A 24,674-nucleotide genomic window follows, 5' to 3' on the forward strand; every position below is an offset into this window, starting at 1 on the left:
GGAAAATCAGCTGAACCTGAGCTCCTAGATGTGATGTGGTAGGTCAGAGAGCAAATATTATCCTTGGATATATAAGCAGGGGAGGTGTTATTACCACTGTACAGGGCAAACAGAGCCCATTACGGGAATACTGTGTCCAATGTATATGTCCACACTTTGCAAAGATGCTGACAAATTGGAAAGGATTCAGAAAAGAACCACAAGAGTGTTTCACAGTCGGGAAAACCTGCCTTAGGGTGAGAGACCAAAGAAGTTCAACCTATTTTATTTCCACAAGAGCAGTTTAAGTGGTGGCTTATCAGTTATCACAGTCCATAAGTATCTAGTTTGGGAAAAGATTTCTGATAGCCATGGGGTCTTTAATCTAGCACACAAAAATACAGCAATATCCAATGGCTGGAAGGTGAAACTGGAGATAGGAAGCAAATTTTGAACAAAGGGTAATTAACCATTGGAACAATTTATCTAAGGATGTGGTGGATCCTCTGTCACTTGAAGTCCTTATATCAAGACTAGACATGTTTCTAAGAAAGACACTCCCACTCAGCAGGAATGGGCTCATAAGAATGGCCATACCATATCAGACCAACGGTCTCTGACAGTGGCCAGTGCCAGATGCTTCAGCAGGAATGAACAGAACAGGACAATTTTCCATCCCATCACCCAATCACAGCTTCTGGCAGTTAGAGGTTTTTGGGCACCTGGCGCATTGGGTTGCATCCCTGACCATCTTGGCCAATAGCCATTGATGGACCTATCCTCCAGGAACTCATCTAGTTCTTTTTTTAAACCCAATTTAAAAATTATGTAGTAAAATAAAGGAATCACTGGGTGACATTCTCTGGCCTGTGCTGTGAAGACCAGACTGATCATATGGGACCCTTTCCATTCCTAAAATCTACAAATCTGTGAAGAAGAATATGCTGCCATCTCACAATAAATATTAAAAGCAAAAGTTTTGGTAGCAATATACATACACACTGCTGCTTCAGAGTACATGCCAAACTCTGACTTCAGAAGGAAACGCTCACTGGGATCAAGTTGTTCCATAACCACCACTGCAGCATATTTCATGGGTTCTGGTGGGGGTGCCATAAGGGGCAGGGAGGCCAATGGAGGACTCTGAGGGGATGACGAAGAGAAAGGGCCATGGGGGCTCTGAAGGGAGGATGATGATGAGGAGAGGCCAGGGGGGGCTCTAAGCGGGGTGATTTGGGGAGGAGGAAGAGCCAGGAGGCTCTGGGGGTGGTGACAGGGGGGAGGAGGGAGGGGCCATGGGGGGCGTTGAGGGGGCTGTGGGCGAGGGCTCTGGGGATTTCAGGGGGAGAAGGGAGGGGCTATAGGAGCTCCTAGGAGGAGATATGGGGAGGGTCGGGTCCAGGGGGCTCTGAGGGGGGTGGCATGGGGGGGGGGGGCCATGGGCGAGGGGGGCTGGGAGTGACAATGTAACTACAATACCCATAAGGCCTGTCTGTGACGTCATCCCCATTGGCCAAATACGAATTTCCGCGTCCGGGAGCTAAAGCAGGAAATCTCGCTCCTGCCTGGAGACCGGGAGAGACCCGGGCCCGGATTTGGTGAGCTGCCCCTGCAGGCAAAGGGGGCCGGTTCGAGGGGGCAGCCCAGCGCGGGGTGGGGGTGTGGAGCGGGGGCCGGTTCGAGGGCGGGGGGGGAGCCCAGCGCGGGGTGGGGGTGTGGAGCGGGGGCCGGTTCGAGGGCGGGGGGGGGGAGCCCAGCGCGGGGTGGGGGTGTGGAGCGGGGGCCGGTTCGGGGGCGGGGGGGGGAGCCCAGCGCGGGGTGGGGGCGTGGAGCGGGGGCCGGTTCGAGGGCGGGGGGAGCCCAGCGCGGGGTGGGGGCGTGGAGCGGGGGCCGGTTCGAGGGCGGGGGGGGGAGCCCAGCGCGGGGTGGGGGTGTGGAGCGGGGGCCGGTTCGAGGGCGGGGGGGGGGGAGCCCAGCGCGGGGTGGGGGCGTGGAGCGGGGGCCGGTTCGAGGGCGGGGGGAGCCCAGCGCGGGGTGGGGGCGTGGAGCGGGGGCCGGTTCGAGGGCGGGGGGGGGAGCCCAGCGCGGGGTGGGGGTGTGGAGCGGGGGCCGGTTCGAGGGCGGGGGGAGCCCAGCGCGGGGTGGGGGTGTGGAGCGGGGGCCGGTTCGGGGGCGGGGGGGGGAGCCCAGCGCGGGGTGGGGGTGTGGAGCGGGGGCCGGTTCGAGGGCGGGGGGGGGGAGCCCAGCGCGGGGTGGGGGTGTGGAGCGGGGGCCGGTTCGGGAGCGGGGGGGGGGAGCCCAGCGCGGGGTGGGGGCGTGGAGCGGGGGCCGGTTCGAGGGCGGGGGGAGCCCAGCGCGGGGTGGGGGTGTGGAGCGGGGGCCGGTTCGGGGGCGGGGGGGGGAGCCCAGCGCGGGGTGGGGGTGTGGAGCGGGGGCCGGTTCGAGGGCGGGGGGGGGGAGCCCAGCGCGGGGTGGGGGTGTGGAGCGGGGGCCGGTTCGAGGACGGGGGGGGGGAGCCCTGCACGGGGTGGGGGCGTGGAGCGGGGGCCGGTTCAAGGGCGGGGGGAGCCCAGCGCGGGGTGGGGGTGTGGAGCGGGGGCCGGTTCGAGGGCGGGGGGGGGAGCCCAGCACGGGGTGGGGGTGTGGAGCGGGGGCCGGTTCGGGAGGGGGGGGGAGCCCAGCGCGGGGTGGGGGTGTGGAGCGGGGGCCGGTTCGAGGACGGGGGGGGGAGCCCTGCACGGGGTGGGGGCGTGGAGCGGGGGCCGGTTCGAGGGCGGGGGGGGGAGCCCAGCGCGGGGTGGGGGTGTGGAGCGGGGGCCGGTTCGAGGGCGGGGGGAGCCCAGCGCGGGGTGGGGGTGTGGAGCGGGGGCCGGTTCGAGGACGGGGGGGGGAGCCCTGCACGGGGTGGGGGCGTGGAGCGGGGGCCGGTTCGAGGACGGGGGGGGGAGCCCTGCACGGGGTGGGGGCGTGGAGCGGGGGCCGGTTCGAGGGCGGGGGGAGCCCAGCGCGGGGTGGGGGTGTGGAGCGGGGGCCGGTTCGAGGACGGGGGGGGGGAGCCCTGCACGGGGTGGGGGTGTGGAGCGGGGGCCGGTTCGAGGGCGGGGGGGGGGAGCCCAGCGCGGGGTGGGGGTGTGGAGCGGGGGCCGGTTCGAGGGCGGGGGGGGGGAGCCCAGCGCGGGGTGGGGGTGTGGAGCGGGGGCCGGTTCGAGGACGGGGGGGGGGAGCCCTGCACGGGGTGGGGGCGTGGAGCGGGGGCCGGTTCAAGGGCGGGGGGAGCCCAGCGCGGGGTGGGGGTGTGGAGCGGGGGCCGGTTCGAGGGCGGGGGGGGGAGCCCAGCGCGGGGTGGGGGTGTGGAGCGGGGGCCGGTTCGAGGGCGGGGGGGGGAGCCCAGCGCGGGGTGGGGGTGTGGAGCGGGGGCCGGTTCGAGGACGGGGGGGGGAGCCCTGCACGGGGTGGGGGCGTGGAGCGGGGGCCGGTTCGAGGGCGGGGGGGGGAGCCCAGCGCGGGGTGGGGGTGTGGAGCGGGGGCCGGTTCGAGGGCGGGGGGGGGAGCCCAGCGCGGGGTGGGGGTGTGGAGCGGGGGCCGGTTCGAGGGCGGGGGGAGCCCAGCGCGGGGTGGGGGTGTGGAGCGGGGGCCGGTTCGAGGACGGGGGGGGGAGCCCTGCACGGGGTGGGGGCGTGGAGCGGGGGCCGGTTCGAGGACGGGGGGGGGAGCCCTGCACGGGGTGGGGGCGTGGAGCGGGGGCCGGTTCGAGGGCGGGGGGAGCCCAGCGCGGGGTGGGGGTGTGGAGCGGGGGCCGGTTCGAGGACGGGGGGGGGGAGCCCTGCACGGGGTGGGGGCGTGGAGCGGGGGCCGGTTCGAGGGCGGGGGGAGCCCAGCGCGGGGTGGGGGTGTGGAGCGGGGGCCGGTTCGAGGGCGGGGGGGGGAGCCCAGCACGGGGTGGGGGTGTGGAGCGGGGGCCGGTTCGGGAGGGGGGGGGGAGCCCAGCACGGGGTGGGGGCGTGGAGCGGGGGCCGGTTCGAGGGCGGGGGGAGCCCAGCGCGGGGTGGGGGCGTGGAGCGGGGGCCGGTTCGAGGGCGGGGGGAGCCCAGCGCGGGGTGGGGGTGTGGAGCGGGGGCCAGTTCGAGGGATGCGGAGGGGAGGCTGGTTGGCATGGGGGGTGAGGCCCACTGCTGGAAGTCTGCGTGGGGGCTGGAGCTTCTTTGACCCGGTTCCCCATAGGCTGAGGCGCTGGTGCATGGCTGCGGAGCTGGTGGCTGCACGGACAATGGGCCCTGAACGGATCTGTCCCAACGAGCATGAGGAGCTGGGGCCGCAGGAGGTGCCTGAGGGAGCCCTGGACCCCCCTGGAGACTGGAGCAGTGAGGAGCCGGAGGAGGAGGAGGAGGAGGGCGGCGATGGCTACTTCTACCAGCCCCTGAGCCAGGATCCAGAGCTGGGGTCGTGGGACACGGGTTCGCTGGCAGCTGAGACAGCCCCTGCAGAGACAGCCCCTGGCATCCAGGAGCGATTGCAGGTCACGTGGGGGTGTCTGGCATGTGGGGGGAGTGCGCAGGGCAGATGGGGTGCTCTGCTGCCATCTTGTGAACTTATTGTGAGTAAAGTGATTTAGGCCCTTGCTGGGCGCTGTCTCACGATGACACGAGGAGCTCTGTCCCTCACGTGTTTTTGCGGAAGCAGAATTTGAAAGCACCTGACTCCCCTCACAATGCCCTGTAAGCCTAGGGGCACTAAACTGCATCACTGGAGATCATGAGTCCTAGTCCCAGCTCTTCCACTAACTGCTGTAACTATTCCTTGCACTTCACATCTCGTATCAGCCAGAGGCTCATACTGCTGCCTTGGGGGCTAACATATCGATCACCCTTTCCACAGACAGAGTAAATGAGAGCTTATACAAAGTCCCTTCTGGCAAAGCTGGAAGTAGAGCTCAGATCTCTGCAACTTGGCTCTGTTACTTTATATACTTTGTGTGTCTCCTTCACCCTGTCTTTCAGAAATAATAGTCTGTGACCCACCCTGTCACAGTATGGCTCAGTCACCTTTTAGCAGCTGGGCCCCATAGATGTTTATGGCTCCATGCTAAGAGAGCTTGTTCTTTGCACATGATTTTATAGACCTCTTATCACATGATCTCATAGATCTCTATCACATCCCCACCCTTAGTCTCCTCTTTTCCAAGATGAAAAGTCCTAGTCTCTTTAATCTCTCCTCATATGGGACCTGTTCCAAACCCCTAATCATTTGTTGCCCTTTTCTGAACCTTTTCTAATGCCATGAGGGGACCACATCTGTATGCAGTATTCAAGATGTGGGCGTACCATGAATTTATATAAGGGCAATAAGATATTCTCTATCCCTTTTTTAATGATTCCTAACATCCCGTTTGCTTTTTTGACTGCCGCTGCACGCTGTGTGGACGTCTTCAGAGAACTATCCATGATGACTCCAAGATCTTTCTCCTGATTAGTTGTAGCTAAATTAGCCCCCATCATATTGTATGTATAGTTGGGGTTATCTTTTCCATTGTGCATTACTTTACATCTATCCACATTAAATTTTGTTGCCCAATCACTTAGTTTTGTGAGATCTTTTTGAAGTTCTTCACAGTCTGCTTTGGTCTTAACTATTGTGAGCAGTTTAGTATCATCTGCAAACTTTGCCACTTCACTGTTTACCACTTTCTCCAGATCATTTATGAATAAATTGAATAGGATTGGTCCTAGGGACTGACCCTTAAGGATCACCACTAGTTACCCCTCTCCATTCTGAAAATGTACCATTTATTCCTCCCCTTTGTTCCCTGTCTTTTAACCAGTTCTTAATCCATGAAAGGATCTTCCCTCTTATGCCATGACAACTTAATTTATGTAAGAGCCTTTGGTGAGGGACCTTGTCAAAGGCTTTCTGGAAATTGCAAGTGTTAAAAGTTCCCATCTAATGGATGTTTGTTTAGTGTATAGATAAGATGTGTGTGGGGGGGGGGGGGAGGAGTGTGTTACAGACACATTATTATGCTTGCACTAGTTTCAAGGCTTTTCAGAGCCAGGCCTGTCTCTTATGGGGCCCTGAGCTCAGTTGTGTTCTTCAGTGACAGCTCTTTCAACAGGGCCCAGAAATGCATTACGCACTCTAAATTTGTCAGCGTTGGCAGCACTGCTTGTGGTACACTGAGTGAGGGAGGAGGGGAAGTTAAATTAAGACAGACCAAAAATCCTGACCTAGTCTTGTATTAAATCTCATGATTTTGGGGGATCTGACTCATGACTCTTTGGGTTGGCAACACTGGGGAGCATGCTGAGGCAGAAGTGTAATGAGGGGCTGTACAGGAGGATGGATGCAGAGGGAGACTATGTTTCTGCCCCAGGCTTTGCTGAAACTTATGAGGATTTTGTTGTGCACTGCAGATGCTGAGGCTGCATCTGCCAGACCCCCCTGTGGATAGCGAGGAGGAGGAGGACGACGGAGCTGCAGCTCAGAGCAGCCGAAGTTCCATCCCTATGGATCCAGGTAAGAGAATCCCCTTCCCTCTATTCTAGACTGAAGTGGCATTTGTTGGGGCTAGAGAAAGAGGCAGGTCTCTCATGCTGGGCGTGGTATCAACACCAGTACCTGGCTGCTTGGAGGTGGAGCAGAGCTCCCAGAGTCTGTCTGTCTGTCTGAAGGCTTTGGGCCTGGGTGCTGTCTCAGCAGCAGCATTTGGTATCATGCTCTGACTTTGTTTGGCTCTAGCACATGTGGAGTTGGTGAAAAAGACAATGGCTGGTGTGAAGCTCCCGACCCTGGGAATCCCCACGTGGGCCAGCGAGATCTCAGATGATCAGTGGACGGCTATGGTGCAGCGAACGCTGCAGGCCAGGCAGAGTCTCAGCACCTCTAAGCCGGAATGGAAATGAAGTGCAGAGCCAGGGTCAGGTCCCTCTGTACTCAGCTACATCAGCTCTCCTGAAAGTGTTACCCTGTGCACTTTAATCTCCGGTTATGTATGGGAGGTCGACCACTGCCATCCTTCTCTGGACGGGTCAACAATGTGACTATACCTCCCCACGGTGCTGAAGCGCTAAGATGTTCAGTTTGTCTCCCACTGAGGAAATCTGTTTCCTTGTCTCTTCCTTTCCCACTCCCAGCTCTTGGATAGCTTGATGTCAGTTATTGTGGTGTCCTCATGCTAGCCCAGTAGTAGTTCTCCGCCCCTAAGGAACCAGACTGCCTTCGTAACCTCCAAGGGCAGAGCGTTTATTGGCTCTAGCCAGGTCTGTCTGTGAGGAACAACAGATCTGCACTAGGTGCCATGGATCACAATGAGGGAAAGGGTATTTCCCTCCTCACCCATGCATGTGCTGTTGAGGGCAAACAGCTGTGCTATACTATGTCACAGGAGGTGGAGTCCAGGGTGTTGTCTTTTCAAGAGATCCATTTTATTTAGTTCTGTACATACAGGGACATCTGTACAAAATCCAACACTTTCATACTATAATGCTCTACTGAAAATAAAGTACACCATATGTACATATGACCTGTAAGCAGTTTAATACTTGTGTCCAGGGGGTGACTGCATTGTTTAGTTTTGCTTTTCCCTCATGAGGGGAGGGGCTAGGTGAGAAGTGGCAGAGGCAGCTCCATCTCTGTCTGTGTGAGTGGGGAGGGCACAGGCAGAACGCTAGGAAATAAATTTTGTACAGAAGACAACTGTGGCATAGCAGACAGTTACCAGCGGCCAAGTACTAGCTGTAATTCTGTTGGATGATAATTCTGCAGAGGTGCCACACGCACTCACCCCTTTCTCACACTGCCCCACCTTACATATCTAGGACATGGGAATGAATAGGCAGCAAACAAAATTTAAAGTACTAAACACAAAATTCCCTGCCCCACAAGAAGATTAAAAAGAGGGCTCTGTATACATCCATGTCATCCAGCCCACAATGCTCCATCACTATGCTGCAGTGTGCAACCCGACCAGGTAGTAGTGCTGGCCTGGTTAGAAATGGAGGCGGAAAGTTTCACTGCTACTCCCTTCAGGACAGGCCCCAGAGCCGGCCCCCCAGGAAAATCCCAGCCTGAAATGCAGCTACATCCTCCATCTCTTCTACTGCCAAACCACTTCTCTACAGGATTCAGGCCATCTACTCCCTGTGCACTCTCCACTGGGGCAGGTGCCTGCTCCCTGGAACCTTCTGGAGCATTTCAGAGGTGGGCTGACAGGCAGCTTGCTTCATTGAAGGCTCTTGCTAATGTGTGTTACAACCCTAAGGCCAAATCACTTCTTCGTTCTTCCCATTCCCTTGCAAACCCCTTCCATTTCCTCAGCCCAGTGCCCCTTTCTGCTCCACCTGTGTTACAAAGGGCTCAGGAACCCATCCCCACAGACTCCTGCATACCTTCCTTGCCCCTACTCCAGGATAACAGCTGCTATGTAGCCAATGGAGGTGCTGGGCCAGGCATGCGGTAAGTGTTTAGCACCTGGCTCCATGCTAACAATCACATTCAAAATAAGCAGTCATTGCCCCAATCTGTGATTCATGGATCCAGAAGAGACTTTAAGTAGCCCACAGGGTGAAGCAGATAGAGAGGCCATTCTGTTTGGGGCTGGGAGGGAAGAGAGAAAGATCTCCAAAGGATTAAAGAACCTACTATGTAAATTACCATCCCCCCCACCTCTGCTGGGGGAGACAGGCACATCTAGCATGAGGGAATTCAAAAGAACATGAATGAGCCAGGGTGTAGAAGGAATGACTTAGGAAAAAGGTAAACGGGGAGGGGGAAGGGATGGGCAGGGGAAAGGAGATATCTGTGAAGGGTCTAAACAAGGAGAGGAATTTAATATGAGTTAGGGGTCAGAATTAAAAGTAGGGGCAAGGGGGTGAAGTTAAGGAAGAGAAAACAGGCTGAAGGTCAGGAGTGAGAAGTATGAGGCTAGAGCACTGTCTCCCAAGAGGAAACCCCAGAAGACAGACAACACAGAGATGGAGCAGGGAATACCCTTAGATATGAAGAGCAGACCTGATACTCTAGGGCTTTTCCTTTTGTAATTTTCCATGATTTGGAAATGCAGTTAGGGCTTGAGTGGGTTGGTCAGTGCTGTCAATCTGTGTTATGAGTGAGGCCAGTATTTGTTTAAAGGTAGCATAGAATAGCGAACCCACTCATGCCCTTTAAAAACTAGTCTCCCCAGGGTGACAACTGGGAGAGCTGTGATACAAAATAGTGTTCAGGAGAGAACCACCAAAACACTGCAGCACCCCGGCCAATAGCACCCACAGATTACCTGCCAGGATGAAGGCCCTGGGCTACTGACAAATACATTCCTAATGATGAAGTAGTATAACTATCCCTTCTATGCTACAAGAGAACTAACAGCTGCACAACAGACAAGAGAACTAGCCTCCTACATGGCCAGCATAAGGCGAGCCTCACTCAACGCCTGCAGCAGCTACAGATTCCAAAATGCAGAGGCAACAGAATGCTCCCAAACTTAAAGTGGACCAAGACACGCCTATCACTTTACTGCCAGTGGCTTACAGGAGTGAGGCTATCCGCACAAGCTTCCTGGACACGACAGCGGGTGTAGCGATGGAGCAGCAGATGCCCCCGTGATATGGCAACAAACCACGGCTAGCACAACTTCGGGTTGAGTATGCAGACACATCACAGAGCAGGGACACATTGGTCACGTGCCCCTGAAATAGCATGTTGAATTCGGGCACTTCATTACTGGAAATACAGTGACAAGTTTGAGGGAACTCAAGACAGGAGCAACAATGGTTGGAGGAAGTGACAATCTTTCCTCATTAGAGCTTGGCCAATAAAAACCTTTCGGGGGTGGGGGGGGGGAAATCATGCTAAACGAAGAAGGGAGAGGGTAATTAGTTGAGGGTGGTACAAAGGAATACAAGTAATAATGGGCTTACATTCAGAGACTGCAGAGCACTTCACCCAGCAAAGGATTAGCCCACCTTATGGGGGGAGGGGGGGAGAGGAGGAGAGAACAGACTGGGGAGATTCAATTAAGTAAAGAAAAAGTTAAGGTAAATATCTGTTTTCCTGCCAAGCCAGATTATTAACCAGTGGAATCACCTCCCATCAAGAACAGTTACAATTCGACTGGAAAAGGCCCTTGAGAATTCACTGTAGTGAACAAACCTGCCCTGTGGATGGACTTGATTCAACCAGCTGAGCCTCTCTCCGCTGTTATGGCTACAGTTCTCTGATGCACAGATGGAGCAGGGTGTGGGTGTGGAGGATGGTCCATGCACAGGGCCTTGGGCTGTGTGCAGAACCATGTGATGTAGTCTCTGGCTGAGAAATCCCATCCAGACACTGAGCATTCGGGAGGCTTTGGTCCTGCGTCAGTAAGCAGCAGGGAATGGAATGAATCCTGCCTGGAATGATGCAGAAATGGACTGGTTGGGCTCCCTTTGCAAACGCACACACAAAACAGCGTTAAAGGAAAAAGCAGGAGGATGTGACAATGCAATGAGATACGAGGTACAATGTAAAACCAAATCTACCCTGAAAGAATGAGAATGGCGTGGACAGGCACAGCTCACCATGTTCATTCCCTAGTTATACATTAGAACCAAGTGCATTTCTGGGTACCCCTGGTGGGGAGGGAATGGGGGCCAGGCCTCCCAGGGCAGCTCCCTAACCCGTCAGAGCGCCTCTTGGCTTGAGGTGAGGAATTCTTCTGCTCTCTTGTGGGCCTCCAGGGCTTTTATAGTGTAGACATCCTGAGGAAGCTCAGATTTCCGACGCAGCAAAACCTTCTCCTTCTTGATGTCTTTCAGCATCTAGAGATAAAGTCCATGGTCAGCGCTCAGCTTCTGGAGATGAACTAACCTCCCACCCAGCGAGAGCCCCATGCCCCTCACTCTCACCCAGATCAACTTTGATCATCTCCCCTTCCCCGAGCCCAGAGGGAACAGAGGAGGCTCTTGCTCATGTGCCCCTTGCCTCACCCTGTGAGAAGAAACAAAGCTGAGCAGTAACAGCAGGGCTCCACCCAGCTGCCTATGTTTAAGGAGGCCCCGCTGGCTGGGGAGGGATTCTGCCTACTACCCAAAGCCACACGCGGCCCTACCAAATTCATGGTCCATTTTGGTCAATTTCACAGTCATAGGATTTTGAAAATCACAAATTTCATGATTTCAGCTATTTAAATCTGAAATGTCAGGGTCTTGTAATTTTAGGATCCTGACCCGAAAGGGGGGGGGGGGGTCACAAGGTTATTGTGGGAGTGAGGGGGCTGCAGTACGGCCATCCTTACTTCTGCACGGCTGCTGGTGGCGGCGCTGCCTTCGGAGCTGGGCAGCTGGCCGGGACCCAGCTCTGAAGGCAGAGCTGCTGTAAGGATGGCTTGGTATGGTGTTGCTACCCTTCTGCGCTGCTGCCTGCAGAGCTGGGACCTCAGTCAGCAGCGGCCACTCTCCGGCCACTCGGCTTGGAAGGCAGCAATGCAGAAGTCAGGACGGCATGGTGTGGTCTTGCCACCCTTACTTCTGCACTGCTCCTGGCAGGGTGCTGCCTTCAGAGCTGGGGGGAGGGAATGGGGGCCAGGCCTCCCAGGGCAGCTCCCTAGCCTGTCAGAGCGCCACTCTCCGCTTGCCCAGCTCTGAAGGCAGCGCAGAAGTAAGGGTGACAATACTACAACCCACCTAAAATAACCTTGTGACCTCCTGCAATTCCCTTTTGGGTCAGGACTCCTGATTTCGCTGGTCTCCCCCATGAAATCTGTATAGTATCAGGTAAAAGCACACAAAACACCAGATTTCACGGTCTGTGACACGTTTTTCATGGGCGTGAATTTGGTAGGGTCCTAACTATAGGCACACTCCTGGGCTCACATGTGACCTCAGCACGACTCAAAGGGGAGCTGGACATTCATATGGAGCGCAAGACTATGCAGAAGTATAACAGCCAATGCTAAATTTTTGAAGGGCGATAAATCCTCCTCCTTCAGGGTTTAAGAATCTCTAACTGTCTCACCTCTTCCTACTGTGGAGTTTTTAACGTTTCCTCTGAAGCATCTGGTGCTGGCCCCTGGATACTGGACTGGCAATATCTTTGTTCTAATGGAACCACCTATAGTGGAGGGACGGCCTCTGAGGAACTCTGCCTAGGGTGCTGGACCATGACTCACCTGCACAGCCTCTGTTTCCACTGTTTTCTTCAGTAGCTGAATGTCCTCGGCAGTTGGGGTCTCTGTCTCCATGCAGTAAACAGGAGGCAAAGGTGGGGGCGCGTAATACATGGGGTACTGCAGACAATCCGAACAATCCGGGAGGTTAGTTCAGCATGCAGGCACACAGCACTCCCGCACCAGAATCCCCCATGTCTGGCTGGGCCCCAGGGGAATTTCACATGCTCCCAACCTAATACTGCAAAGCACCTTCTACACCTCAAGCCAGCACAAAGGGGTTAGACAGTATTCCTGAGCCAGGGAGACTCCTGCCCTTCGCTGTTCCCACTCTGCCTGCTGAGCAGTGGTGGTGTGCCATGCACAATGCCTAGGCTGGCACAGCAGGAGAGTGCCGGCCACTGGCACACTCCCTACTTGATAACCTGGAACACACCTAGGCTTTCCAGGGGACAGTTGCTCCTCCCGTATCAGATGGTCAATGCCACTGAAGTAAGAGGCCAGCTGGGAGACTGGAAGAATCTCCACTAGCTTGGCAACATCCTCAGGTAACTGCATTTCATGACAACAATAGGGGACTGAGACTCAGGCTGCCACTGGGGCTCCATGGCTGGTCAGGACCTTCTGCGAGGAGGAGCCCAGTGACAGGTTCTGCTCTTTGCAGGCCAAGGCAGCAGGCGTTTGGAACCCCAATGCTCTCTCCCGTCCATCCCATTCCGAGTGACGACATTACCTGGGGGTTCTGCCGGGCCAGCTCCTCAACCTTGTGCCACATCTCTTCTCGCTCCCTCAGCCTGAACCTCCCTCTGCCGAGAAAGGGAAGAAGTTAAACTCTAGGGAAACGTGGCAGAGATGGAAATCCGATGGGGGGCCTGGAGACAGCAGGAGACTTGGGGGGAGGGGAAGTGAAAAGGGGGTCACTAATTTTGTCCTTTACAACAAAACAATTTCTGGGTGAGGGTAACACCTGGAAACTGGGAACACCTGGCAGCTGGAGGAGGATGCATTCCATTCAGTGTGCCTGGGAAGATTTTGGGTGCGCACAGAATGGCTGTCTGTCTTTGGGGGGTATCAGATTGCTAGCTGGGGGATAGTTGGAGGGTAAAGCACTTGGAAGTGGGTTGTCTGAATGATCAGTTCATGTGTTTGAGTTTGGAGGAGGGAAGCATGTGGATCTGTCCCCAGGATTTCATACTGAGGCTAGTTTGGAGTTACCACTCTCGTTCCCCAGGCAAGGCACAGGAACACTGCAACTGCCCTACCAGATCCAAGCGAGGGTCCATCTAACTCAAGGTCCCTCTCCAACACTGGCCAGGACCAGAAGCTTCAGAGGATGGCACAAGAAAGCCTCAGGTGAGCAAATCACAGATTTTTCATACAGTTTAAGTCCAGAAGGGACCATCTGATCATCTAGTCTGATCTCCTGTATAACACAGGCCAGAGAATGTCACCCAGTTACCTCTGCATTGAGCCAAACAACTTGGGTTTGGCAGATCTTCCAGAAAGGCTCCAGGCTGGGCCTGAAGGCATCAAGAGATGGAGAATTCACCAGTGCCCATGGGAGTTTGTTCCGAGGGCTAATCACCCTCACTGATAAAAATCTGCACCTTATTTCTAAATACATTTTGTCTGGCTTCAGCTTCCAGGTGCTGGTTGTTGGTCTGCCCATCCCTGCTAGACTAAAGAGCCCTTTAGTACCTTGTACTTTCTCCCCATGAAGGCATGTACATACTGTAATCAAGTCACCTCTCAATCTTCTTCTGATAAACTGAACAGATCGAGCTCTTTTGAGTCCCTCACTCCACGGAGTTTTCTCCAGCTTGTGGCTCTTTTCTGCATCTTCTTCAAATTTACAACATCCTTTTTAACATGTGGACACCACAACTGGAAGCACTTGTGAAGTTGCACTCCATATGCTTTATGAAAAGATGCTTATAAATGTGACTATGATGTAGGCTTTATGCAAAAGGTCTCTTGTAAGGTATCATAACAAAGTTTAAATTTATTGAGTGTGTTCACCCGATTGGTCGCATGTGTTATTTCTATGTCTGGAGTTAGGAGAATAAGATGTAAATGGCTCTTACTGAAGTAAACATATTAAGTGGAAGCCATTAAGGGTGCTTCAGAATCAGTGACCTGTACGTGGCTCTGTTTATCTGCAGGCCTTCCTGTGTACGTGTGGGCCAGCCCAGGAAGAATGGAGGCTGGGGTGTCTCAGGACATGTGACCATGTCACCTGATACTGGAATCCATCTTAAATCTGGGACTTTTCCATTTAGAAGGAGGGGTGGGGACCCAGAGAGACAAAAGATTCCTGCCTTGTGCCAAAGCTAGAAAAGGGGGTGGAGCAGGACAAAAGGGGCTGCCAGTCATGAGAAAACGCCTAGTTATCACCTAACATGTCTGCTGGAACTAACAAGGACTGTACCAGGGGAAAGGATTGGCTCCAGACTAGGAAGGAGTCTAGTCTGTGAAAGAAGCTTATTGGAACATCTCTGAGGGTGAGATATTTCCTGTAATCAGTTTCTTAATGTATTAGGCTTAGACTTGTGTGTTTTTGCTTTATGACTTACTTTGTTCTGTCTATTATTACTTGAAACCACTTAAATCCTACTTTTTATACTTAATAAAATCACTTTTGTTTATTAACAAACCCAGAGTAAGTGATTAATACCTGGGGGAGCAAGCAGCTCTGCATCTCTCTCTATCAGTGATATAGAGGGTGGACCATTTATGAATTTACCCTGTGTATGCTTTATACACAGAGTAAAACGGATTTATTTGGGGTTTGGATCCCATTGGGAACTGGGTGTCTGGGTGCTGGAGATAGGTAACCTGCTGAGCTGTTTTCAGTTAAGTCTGTAGCTTTGTGGGCATGGACCAGACCTGGGTCTGTGTTGCAGCAGGCTGGCATGTCTGGCTCAACAAGGCAGGGTTCTGGAGTCCTAAGCTGGCAGGGAAAATGGACTCAGAGGTAATTTCAGAACGTCAGGTGACAGTCCCAAGGGAATCTCTGTGACCGAACCTGTCACAGCAATATTCCAATATTGGGATCACCAATGCAGTACGCAGAGGTAAAAATCACTCCTCCCTGCTCCTACTCACTATTCCCCTATTTCTACATCCAAGGACCGTATTAGCCCTGTTTGCCACAGGATTATATTGGGAGCTCACGTTCAGTTGATTATCCAGAATGGAACCCCTGTATTTTTTTTTCAGTCCCTACTTTCCAGGATACAGTCTCCCATTCTGAAGGGACTGGCAGCATTTCTTGTTCCAAGATGTATGACCTTGCATTTGGGCTTCATTAAAATGCATTTTGTTTGACTGGGCCCAGATTACCAAGAGATCCTGATTGCTGTGTGTCACTGAGCCCTTTCCTCAGTGTTATTTACTACTCCATCATTCTTTGCGTCAGCAGTAATTTCATCCTTACTACCACATCACGCTTGAAAATGCTGACTAGTGCCTCCCTAGTACCAATCACTGCAGGACCCCACTACAAATACCCTTGTTCTATGATGATTCCCCGTTGAGGGCTACTTTCTGACACCTGTCAGTTAGCTAGTTAATTCACTTAATGTGCGCTCTTGCCGATATTGTACAGTGCGCAACTAAGTCAAATGCTGACAAAAGTCTCGGTAGGTTACATCTATGCAGATGCCTTTATTGACCAATTTGTAATCTCACCAAAGAACAAAATTGCGATTCTTTACCCAGACCTATTTCCCATAAACCCACGCTGACTGGCATTACAGTCCTATGATATACATGTGCAACGCCATTCCATAAGGGAAGTTTCTTCCTACTCCCATCAGTCAGAGACTGGTTTTATGCCCTGCAGCAGGACATTTTTTAATTCCATCTGATGTTACAAGAGGCCACGTACCAGCCTTTACTCACTCTCCCACTATATTGCCTGTACAGACACACTGTGGGAGTGGCCTGCCCAGCCAGAATGCACAAAGCCTTTCTGAGCAGTCGGTGGCTGGGAAAGCCCTGCGTTCTACAAACGGAGGGTAGAGATACCCTACCCCCTCAGTTCCCTCCGCTCCACAACCAGCTACAAGAGTGAGCTAATAAACCTGTACTTAGTTTACTGTAGAATTGGTTGCCAGTGTAGTCTTTGGGGTAAGATCTGGTCTCTTGGGACTGGGAGCAATCTGATGTGTGATTTTTGGTTTAGGTGACCATTATCACTAAGTTCAGTTTGCCTGCGTGGCAAGATAGATTGAGAGTCTAAGGCAGGGGCAGGCAAACTTTTTGGCCTGAGGGCCACATCAGGTTTCCAAAATTGTATGGAGGGTCAGTTAGGGGAGGCTGTGCCTCCCCAAACAGCCAGGCGTGGCCCGGCCCCCGACCCCACCTGCTTCTCGCCGCCTGACGGCCACCCCGGGACTCCTGCCCCATCCACCACCCGTAACTGCCCCCCGCTGCCCCATCCAACCCCCCTCTCCTTCCTGACTGCCCTCCCGGGACCCCTGGCCCCATTCAACCCATGTTTCCAGCTCTCTGACCGCCCCGCCCCCTTTCCACACCCCCAGCCCCTGACCACCCCCTCGAACTTCCCTGCCCTCTATCCAACCCCCCGCCCCCTTACCGCGCTGCCTGGAGCACCGGTGGCTGGCGGTGCTACAACCACACAGCACAGAGCACCGGGTCAGGTCGGGCTCTGCAACTGTGGTGCCCCAGGAGCCTGCAGCCCTGCCGCCCAAAGCATTGTGCCCGCGGTGTGCTGAGGCTGCGGGGGAGGGGGAACAACGGGGAGGGGCGGGGGACTAGCCTCCTGGGCCAGGAGCTCAGGGGCCGGGCAGGAGGGTCCCGCGGGCTGTAGTTTGCCCACCTCTGGTCTAAGGGGACTGCCTGTGACTTCATGGTAAGACTGGTACAGTGATCCAGGAGTTCACATTTGCTACTGGCTTGGTGAAATCTAATTGTAGAACACACTACCAACTTGGGGTGTTGGCCCTGTTTTCTCACCATCTGCCCTGAGGTTGGCACTCACAGTTGCGAGAGGCTCCAGACAGTGATCATGAAGGCGTGTCCACAACTCCACCCAGCCGCCCCTCAGCTTTCACACAAGGCAGTGTGGACACATGCTCCTGAGCCTGCCATCCCTATAGATGCACCAGGCCCAAGCTACTGAGGTACAGACGATCAGCTAGTTCATAGGAGGACCAGATGCACCATCTTATAGGGCTTGACCTTCTGATTTTTCTCCAAAGGTCTGGCCTTCTGAGCAGCTTAACCCTGTTTAAGGAGTAACTAATCGCTCTTTGGACATCAAGGTGCATGGCCTCATTTCTCCCGAAGGGCTATGGGGCTCTAGAAAAGGATACCAGCATTGCTATCAACTCACTCAGTGTATGGCCCAGGGGAAATGGGCATGCCTTGAACTGCCCAGTGCTGCTCACAAAGGTTGTGTGGCTGCACGGCTGCAAGGTGCGGGAAGTGATCAGTTCTGCAGAGGCAGGCACTGTGGGTGGTCATTAACCATTTAAATCATAGACTTTAAGGTCAGAAGGGACCATTATGATCATCTAGTCTGACCTCCTGCACAACGCAGGCCATGGAATCTCACCCACCAACTCCTGTAACAAACCCCTAACTTATGTCTGAGCTACTGAAGTCCTCAAATCATGGCTTAAAGACTCCAAGGTGCAGAGACTCCTACAGTAAGTGACCTGCGCCCCATGCTGCAGAGGAAGGTGAAAAACCACCAGGGCTTCTGCCAATCTGCCCTGGGGGAAAAATGTCTAATCCTTTTTTGAATCGTCCTAAACTCTTGGCCTCAGTGATACCTTGTGGCAGTGAGTTCCACGGCTAACTATGCCTGGTGTAAAAATAAGTTTCTTTTTATCCGTTGCACATTGGTTGGCTATCAGCCTTATGCGACAACCCCTTGTTCTTGTGCTATGACACAAGGTGAACAGGAACATCCAACATACCTTCCCTATCCCTGTAATTATTTTGTATACCTCCTATGTGCCCTCTTCTTTCTAACCTAAACAGTCCTCATCCTTCTCAATCTCTCCTCTCCTCAGTCTCTCACTGAATGGGGCAGGGTCCTATGGAAAAAACAGCACGTGATCATGTAATTACAGACACTATTATAATACATATGCACAAGAGGGACGAATTAATATTGCACAGGCAACCTTTACACTGGCATTTCCTATCTTCTAAGCGCTTGACTTTGCAATGTTAATAATGTTCTTTGAACACAGTTTTGTGCATGTAACTTGCTAACTTTGAAAAAAGCAAGCTGAAAACACACAAATTCCATCATGTGGCATCAAATTGACCCCCAAATGGTCATCAGCTGGGTTGGAAATTTTAGAACCACCCCACTGACCTCTGCAACTTGAGCTAACAGAATAACTGACAGCATTAGTAGATTATCCTCCTCTATGTGGGCCAGCACTAGAGAATGAGACACACACTTCCCCAGTCGATTTCACAGGTATTTACTGACAGCAGAGGAACGGTGAGTCTCAGGAATCGTGGACTCCGTTTCAGGCTCTGGAGGGGAGTATTTCTAATGGGCACAGACTCTTCTGCCCTGTCCCCTACAACCTGCTTGGCCCCAGTCCTGTTTCTTCCCTACCTCAGCTCTTCATCCCAGTCCCATTCTCCTTGTGAAGAATCACAGGTCTTGAACCGAGGCCCGCAGACAGTGCTCTGCCGTAGCTACCACCCAGCGGAAAACCCAAACCAGTAGAGAAGGGTGCTAGCAAAGCTCTAGTTCACAAAGTCCCCTCCACAAAGCTCCTAACTGGGGAGAATATCCAGCCTCATTCATTGGCTGGGAGGCACTACTTAAACCCAAAAGAGGCATAGGAGGTTGTCCAAGGTAAATCCTGGGCTGGCTACTACTGTACTATGGACACTGTCTACTTGCCTGATTCCTGAGCCCTGTCTTCCTGCCTCCCAGCCTGTTCCTGATTTCTGCCCTCTTTATCCAAGTTCCCATCTGCTCCCCGTTCCTGCTTTCCTACCTCACTCCAGGTCCCTGTTCCTAGACTCTACCGCTGATGCTGACTCCGGCTCCAGCCCTCAGCTTGGCACCTGGCTCCAGATCTAGCCCTGGCCCCTGGCTTGGTGCCTGGCTCTGGTCCTGGTTCCAGTTCTAGGCACCTGACTCTAACCATTAGGCATGACTGCCCATGCCCTGGTCCCTGTATGCCTCACCTAACCAGTCCGAGTTTCACCCCTCTGGACTCTCCATCCCAGGTTCCCCCACAACCAGTCCCAGTCTCCTAGCCCAGCATATCCCGGTTCTCCTTCCTCCTGGCTCCTCATCCAGGCTCCTTCCCCACTCACTCACAGTCCCAATCTTCTTCCCTGGGCTCCAATTTCAGTGTCCCCCGTGTCCGTTGCCTTGTCTCTTTGTCCCAATCTCTTTGCCCAGCTAGTGCCAGTTCTCCCCTTGCAGCCCGGCTCTTTGTCAGGTCTCTCTCTGCTCCAACTCCCTCATGGGTCCTCAGCCCCAGTCTCCCCCTGGTTCCTCATTCAGTCTCAATCCCCCCTGATACTGCTTCCCAGAATCCCAGTGCCAGTCTTCCCCGGCTCTAAGTACTGGTCTCCTTGCCCAGCCAGCCCCAGTTTCCCTCACCCTAACTTCCAGGCCCAGTGTCCCTCTCCCCACCCCTGCCAGGCTCCAGTCCCAGCCTCCCCCTCAGGCTCCTTGTCCCAATCTACTCTCCCCACTACTTTGCTGGTCTGGCTCTTGTCCCTTCTGCATTGGAGTCAGCCAGCTCTCATCTCCACACTGCCTGGGCCCAGCAGCCAGGGGATCATTAAGAGCACAGGAAAGAATCTCCCTGCTCTCAGACCAGTGCCTGGACCCAGCACAGCCCAGAGCTGCAACTGCAGGGAAAGTCCTGCTCAGCCCTGGGCTGAAGCATGCCCAGTGTAGATCGAATCCTTGGGGAATTTAGCTGCGAAACTCTCGCACATCTCTACTGGGTAAAATTTGGGCAGATTTTCACATGGGATCTCAAGAGGCATATCCCTGCCACAAAAGTCACCTCCTGCCACATTTCAAATCACTGCTCCAAAGCGGGAGGTTCGGGGGGGGGGGGGGGGGCAGAAGAATACAGCTTTTCACAGACCAGGCTGTCAGAAATTTTTAACATGAGCAAAACAACGTAGTTCCATGCTTCCATACATTTTATGTTCTCTGACCAATTTTGGCTGAAATTTTCTAAAACCATGCAGTCAGAGCCAGACCCCCTGCATGGAAAATGTCAGCTGGAACAGTTAAAGTGTGGAAAAGTCATAAGTTAATGAAAACAAGGTGTTTTAGGGTATGTCTACTACTGCAGCTCAGACTCCCACCCAAGTACCTCCATGCAGGTGGCTGGGCGGGTTTGTACTTGGGTGGCTTGCCTGAGCTGCGGCCACGCTGCTGTTTTGAGTTACTAGCTGGAGCAGAGCAAACAAGTCTGTCTATCTGCACTGGAAAGCACCTCCCAGCTGCAGTGCAGACATACCCTTAATGCAAAGTGCTGGGCAACCCCACCTACATTACAGATATATTCCTTCTTACAGCAACAGCCCTAGTATGGACCCTTGGGAAACCCTCACTGTCATCAGCTTTCAGTGTGACAAAGTTCATTTATCCCAGCTCTTCGTTTTCTCTCTCTTAACCACTTTCTGATCCATGACGGAACTTTACCTCTCAGCCCAGGGCTACTTTGTTTCCTTACTAGCCTCCTGTGAGCGACTTGAAACGCAAAATAAATGATGCCATCCTGTTCTTTATCCACTGTTCTTCTGATACCTTCAAAGGGCTCTGCTAGGTCAGTGAGGAAGAACTTTCCTTGGCAGATGCCATGCAGGCCTTTCCTCAGCCTATCCTGTTTTACTAGGTATTTTTTATTCTAGTTTCAACCTACTTACCAAGTACCAAAGTAAGGCTCGCAGGGCTGTAACTACCCCCAGAGACATTTTAAAAATAGGTACAATATTTGTTACCCTCCAGTCCTTGGTACAGTACCTGACTTTAACAAGCATGTACGTATTAGCAGCTCAGCCACTTCATTCCTACATTCCTTCACAACTCTTGGATGTATCACTAGGGGCTGGGGACCAGAGCCCCTTTAACTGATCAATTTATTCCAGCACCTCCTTTTTTGACAACTAATCCCAGACAATTCTTTATAATATGAGAACAGCAGATACCTCCCCAAACGTCCTCTGTAGGGAAGGCTGCAAAGAAATCATTATGGCCCCAATTCAGCAAAACGCTTAAGCAGAGACTTAATTTTTAAGCATGTGCTTAGGTTCCATTGAAGTCAATGGGAGACGAGAAGGTGCTTAAATGCACTGCCGAATCAGGGCCTTCGTTTCTCTGCAGCGTCCTTCTCCTCCTCCACTTATCCCTTTGTTCTGTGATGGCCCAGCAAACCCACCAGTTCTGCCACAGGCTTCCTGCTTCTGATAGACTGACAGGATTTCTCAGTTGTTTTTAGCTTTTTGCTCTGCCATCCTAATTTCCATCTTGTTTTTCCTGCTTTCATTTATACTCCTTCCCTTTGGCTTCCCTAGATTCTGAACAGTCCCTGTTTGACCTGAGCAACCACTTAAACCTGACTGCTAACCGTACTGGCTTTTAACTTGCCTCCAGGACTTTCACCACATGGTCAAGGAGACTCAGATATTAGTTTAAATCAGCTGTGGGGAGGCACCTGCCCAAGCTACTCACTTCTGCTTCTCTGCCTTGTATTGCTGCGTGCAGTCATCAAACAGCTTCTGGTTCATCTCCATGAACAGCTTCAGGGCATTGTAGATCAAGCCATGGATCGTCCTGCAAAGATGGAAGAGGGATACTGGGTCACAGGTAACATCAAGGTGCCTGTCCCTTATCCTGTTGGGAGGGAGACAGACATCACTTCTGCTTGTGAGAGCTTGACCAGAGCCCTTCCTGTGGTCCCTGTACTCAGTGTGAAAAGAACTGAGACCTGAATCCATTTGATTATTCCACAGGGCGAGGGACCTCTCGTCACAGTGACTGGGGCTCAGTTCAATGGAGCCGTAACTAGTAATGCTGCTGCGTTGGTAGTTCCCAACACAGATGTCAGCAAGAAATCAGCATTCAAGCCTCCAGGGCCTTTCCTATTGGGCATCACATAGTCGAAGTAGCTAGAGATGGAAGAAGCTGGGGGACAGCTTGGGGATTTTCCCTACAGGGCTTTGTTCAACACAGTTTTAAAGCTGCATGTGACGGGGGTTTGCAACGTACCAGCCGGATTGTTTGATTTCCCCACATGGCTTCACTCCATTAGCTCAGTTACTGTGTACAGCAGCTGCTGCAGCAAACTGGAACGTACACCACCTCTGAAGGAGGGGTACTTAATAGCAATTTGGAACCGGGAACTAGTGCTCTGTGCACTGAGAGAGCAAGCCACCTCCTCCTCTGGTGTCAACGATGCTTGCATTGTGTCACGCCTTATTCACACTACACCGTAAGCTCCTGGGGCAGGGACTGTGTCTTGTCTGAAAGTGCCCTGCCTGTTTATGGTGCTGGGAAATCAGAACACAGATTGGAATCATGCCCAGAAGCAGCATGGGCTAGTAACACAAGGGATGCAGTCTGGCTCCTGTAAGTCACCTCACCTCACCTCTCTGTGCTCCCTCCTCAGCCAGGAAAGAGGACTCAGGATGCTAATTGCCTTTGGGAACAGAGTGCAATAAAGGGATAGCTCCTCAGTGTTATTTTTTGACACACAAAGTGACTGAGTTGGGGGAAGGAAGGGGAGAACTTCTGGGTCCCTCAGCCCATTCCGGGAAAGCAAGGGTGGCAGTGAGAAAGCTCTGAGAGAAAGCAGGACTAGTAGAAAAATACCATCACAAACTGGAAAGAGGCAGAAAAAGTACAAGAGCTGTCCTGTGCTGCTCCTGGGAAAGTACCAGGAGAGAAAGGCAGACAAAGGAGGGGGAAGATTAGACAAATGAGAAAAGAAACCTCAGAACCCCTGGAAATGGCTCTGTCAAGTGGTGCAAAGCACATTTCTGAATCATGATGGGAGAAAGGTGGGCCAAACTACATGAAGAAGTGCATGCGTGAGAAGTACTGGTGTGAAAACCAAGGCCACAGTTACTATTTCCTTTCCTGTTGGTGAGCTTAACATTTACCCTGCCCCTTAAGGTGAGCTGCAAAGGGAACAGTTAGGTTTGTACCTCTTTCTGATTCTTTATGGTGAAGAGGCGAGCAAAAGCAGAAACAGACAATGGTGCAATAGTTTGCAAACAGTTTTTATTCTGCAGCCAATTTCTCTGTATTACAGACACACTGAATTCCAGCTCCATCAAGCTCCCCCTAAATTGTATTAAAAGTTCCCCAGTTTTGCCTCTTTCCAGTGTACAGAGAAGGCCCAGGGGCAGGGGGAGGGAGGGCTTTCCTGCCTTCTCTCCCCCCACAGAAATATCAGGAAATGCCCCCTCCCCAGGCTTCAGAGCCCAAGCCTGAACATTTGCACAGCTATTTTAAGCGCTGTAGGGCAAGCCTAAGCTCTGAGACTTGCTGCCGCAAGTTTCTGCTGGCCCTGCAAACGTACCCTCAGGGGTCTCAGATGTGTGGTGTGAGCTTCCTAAGTCATTCACCCAAGCAACAGGGGGTTCAGTCTTTTAACTCTCTTAACCCCTATTTAACTGAAACAGCTAACAACAGTTGGAGGAAGAGCTGAGTGGTGGGAGGGTCACATGAGGATCTGGTGCCAAGCACCAGTGTGAAGACATTTGCAGCAGTACAACTGTCCTGCGGGTTGTGCTGTCTTAGTGCTCTCTCTGTTACCTGGCAGCTGGAGACACCAGACCAGCACATTCACCAGTGCCTCTGTTCAGCCCTGCAGGCCGCAGCGCTCCGTGGCTTGTGAAACTGGGCTAGACAATCCCGACACACCTACCAGTCAGACTCCAAGGGCTAGAGATATCAGTCATCTAACGGACTGGGTTGGCTGAACAGCCACCCAAAATGACATGTTCAGGCCCAGGCTGCTGTCGTCTCCTTGGGTCTTTCAGATCTAGTCTACCCGTCCCCGTGGTATCTGAGCTCCACGCCTCCTCTCTGTCCCAAAGCCATCGGCAGCACCACAACGTGCCACCGCAGCCGTGTGCTAACAGCACCCCTGCAGCCAGCAGCAGGCTTGCGCGATCCTGGATGCCCACTCACTCATTCCTAATGGCCCCCGGACACACAGAAAGGACTTACTTGTTCCAGTGACTCTTGGAATTCTTGTAGAGTGCCGGGAACATGATCGGGAGAATTTTGGCTGCGTTGTCGCTGATCAGGCTCATGATGTACTCGTTGTTCCAGTAGTACAGCGCTCGCTCTGCCACCTGCAGGAGGAGGGAAGCAGATCTCTGTACCGGCTCCTTGCAGACAGGTCATAGGGTGCATGTGAGAATTCCACTCATCACCAACCAGGCAAAAGTTCTGGCATTACCCAGCCAAGAAATCAGACTCGACAGTGCTCCGGCTGAGGAGCTTGTCTTTGCCACCTCTGGCAATGGTCCTCTGCCTGGAGAGACCCATCCCTTGGTTTCTGGTCTTTCC

The 24,674-nt window shown here is 53.4% G+C and overlaps 2 protein-coding genes across 6 annotated transcripts in view; one reads left to right on the top strand and one right to left on the bottom strand.

Moving 5' to 3' along the window:
- Nucleotides 1–1,490: 1,490 nt before the first annotated feature.
- Nucleotides 1,491–14,745, top strand: MEA1 (male-enhanced antigen 1). 4 transcript variants are annotated; one of them, XR_012158347.1, is made up of 5 exons: nt 1,491–1,577; nt 4,201–4,495; nt 6,387–6,489; nt 13,347–13,468; nt 13,755–14,744. XR_012158347.1 is itself a non-coding variant. In XM_073339880.1 (4 exons), exons 2-4 carry the CDS (start codon nt 4,217–4,219, stop codon nt 13,400–13,402), a joined length of 438 nt encoding a protein of 145 aa, XP_073195981.1. In that variant the 5' UTR covers nt 1,491–1,577; nt 4,201–4,216; the 3' UTR covers nt 13,403–14,745. The 4 variants fall into 4 exon arrangements, 2 of the variants coding, with proteins under 2 accessions (XP_073195981.1, XP_073195980.1); XR_012158348.1 differs by having other exon boundaries at nt 14,278–14,741; XM_073339880.1 differs by having other exon boundaries at nt 13,347–14,745.
- PPP2R5D (protein phosphatase 2 regulatory subunit B'delta) overlaps nt 7,376–24,674 on the bottom strand; it is a 46,403-nt gene continuing 29,104 nt past the window's right edge. The window contains exons 12-16 of one of the 2 annotated variants that reach the window (XM_073339878.1): nt 24,330–24,457; nt 21,825–21,926; nt 12,849–12,921; nt 12,119–12,235; nt 7,376–10,769 (exon numbers count right to left, since the gene is read on the bottom strand). In XM_073339878.1, coding sequence (XP_073195979.1) covers nt 10,632–10,769; nt 12,119–12,235; nt 12,849–12,921; nt 21,825–21,926; nt 24,330–24,457 — 558 coding nt within the window. In that variant the 3' untranslated portion in view covers nt 7,376–10,631. Of the gene's footprint in view, nt 10,770–12,118; nt 12,236–12,848; nt 12,922–18,093; nt 18,184–21,824; nt 21,927–24,329; nt 24,458–24,674 lie in introns of those variants that run through there. The other variant, XR_012158346.1, reaches the window with a different exon arrangement.

Source organism: Lepidochelys kempii, chromosome 3 (genome assembly GCF_965140265.1).
Source record: "Lepidochelys kempii isolate rLepKem1 chromosome 3, rLepKem1.hap2, whole genome shotgun sequence".
Lineage (NCBI taxonomy): Eukaryota > Metazoa > Chordata > Testudines > Cheloniidae > Lepidochelys > Lepidochelys kempii.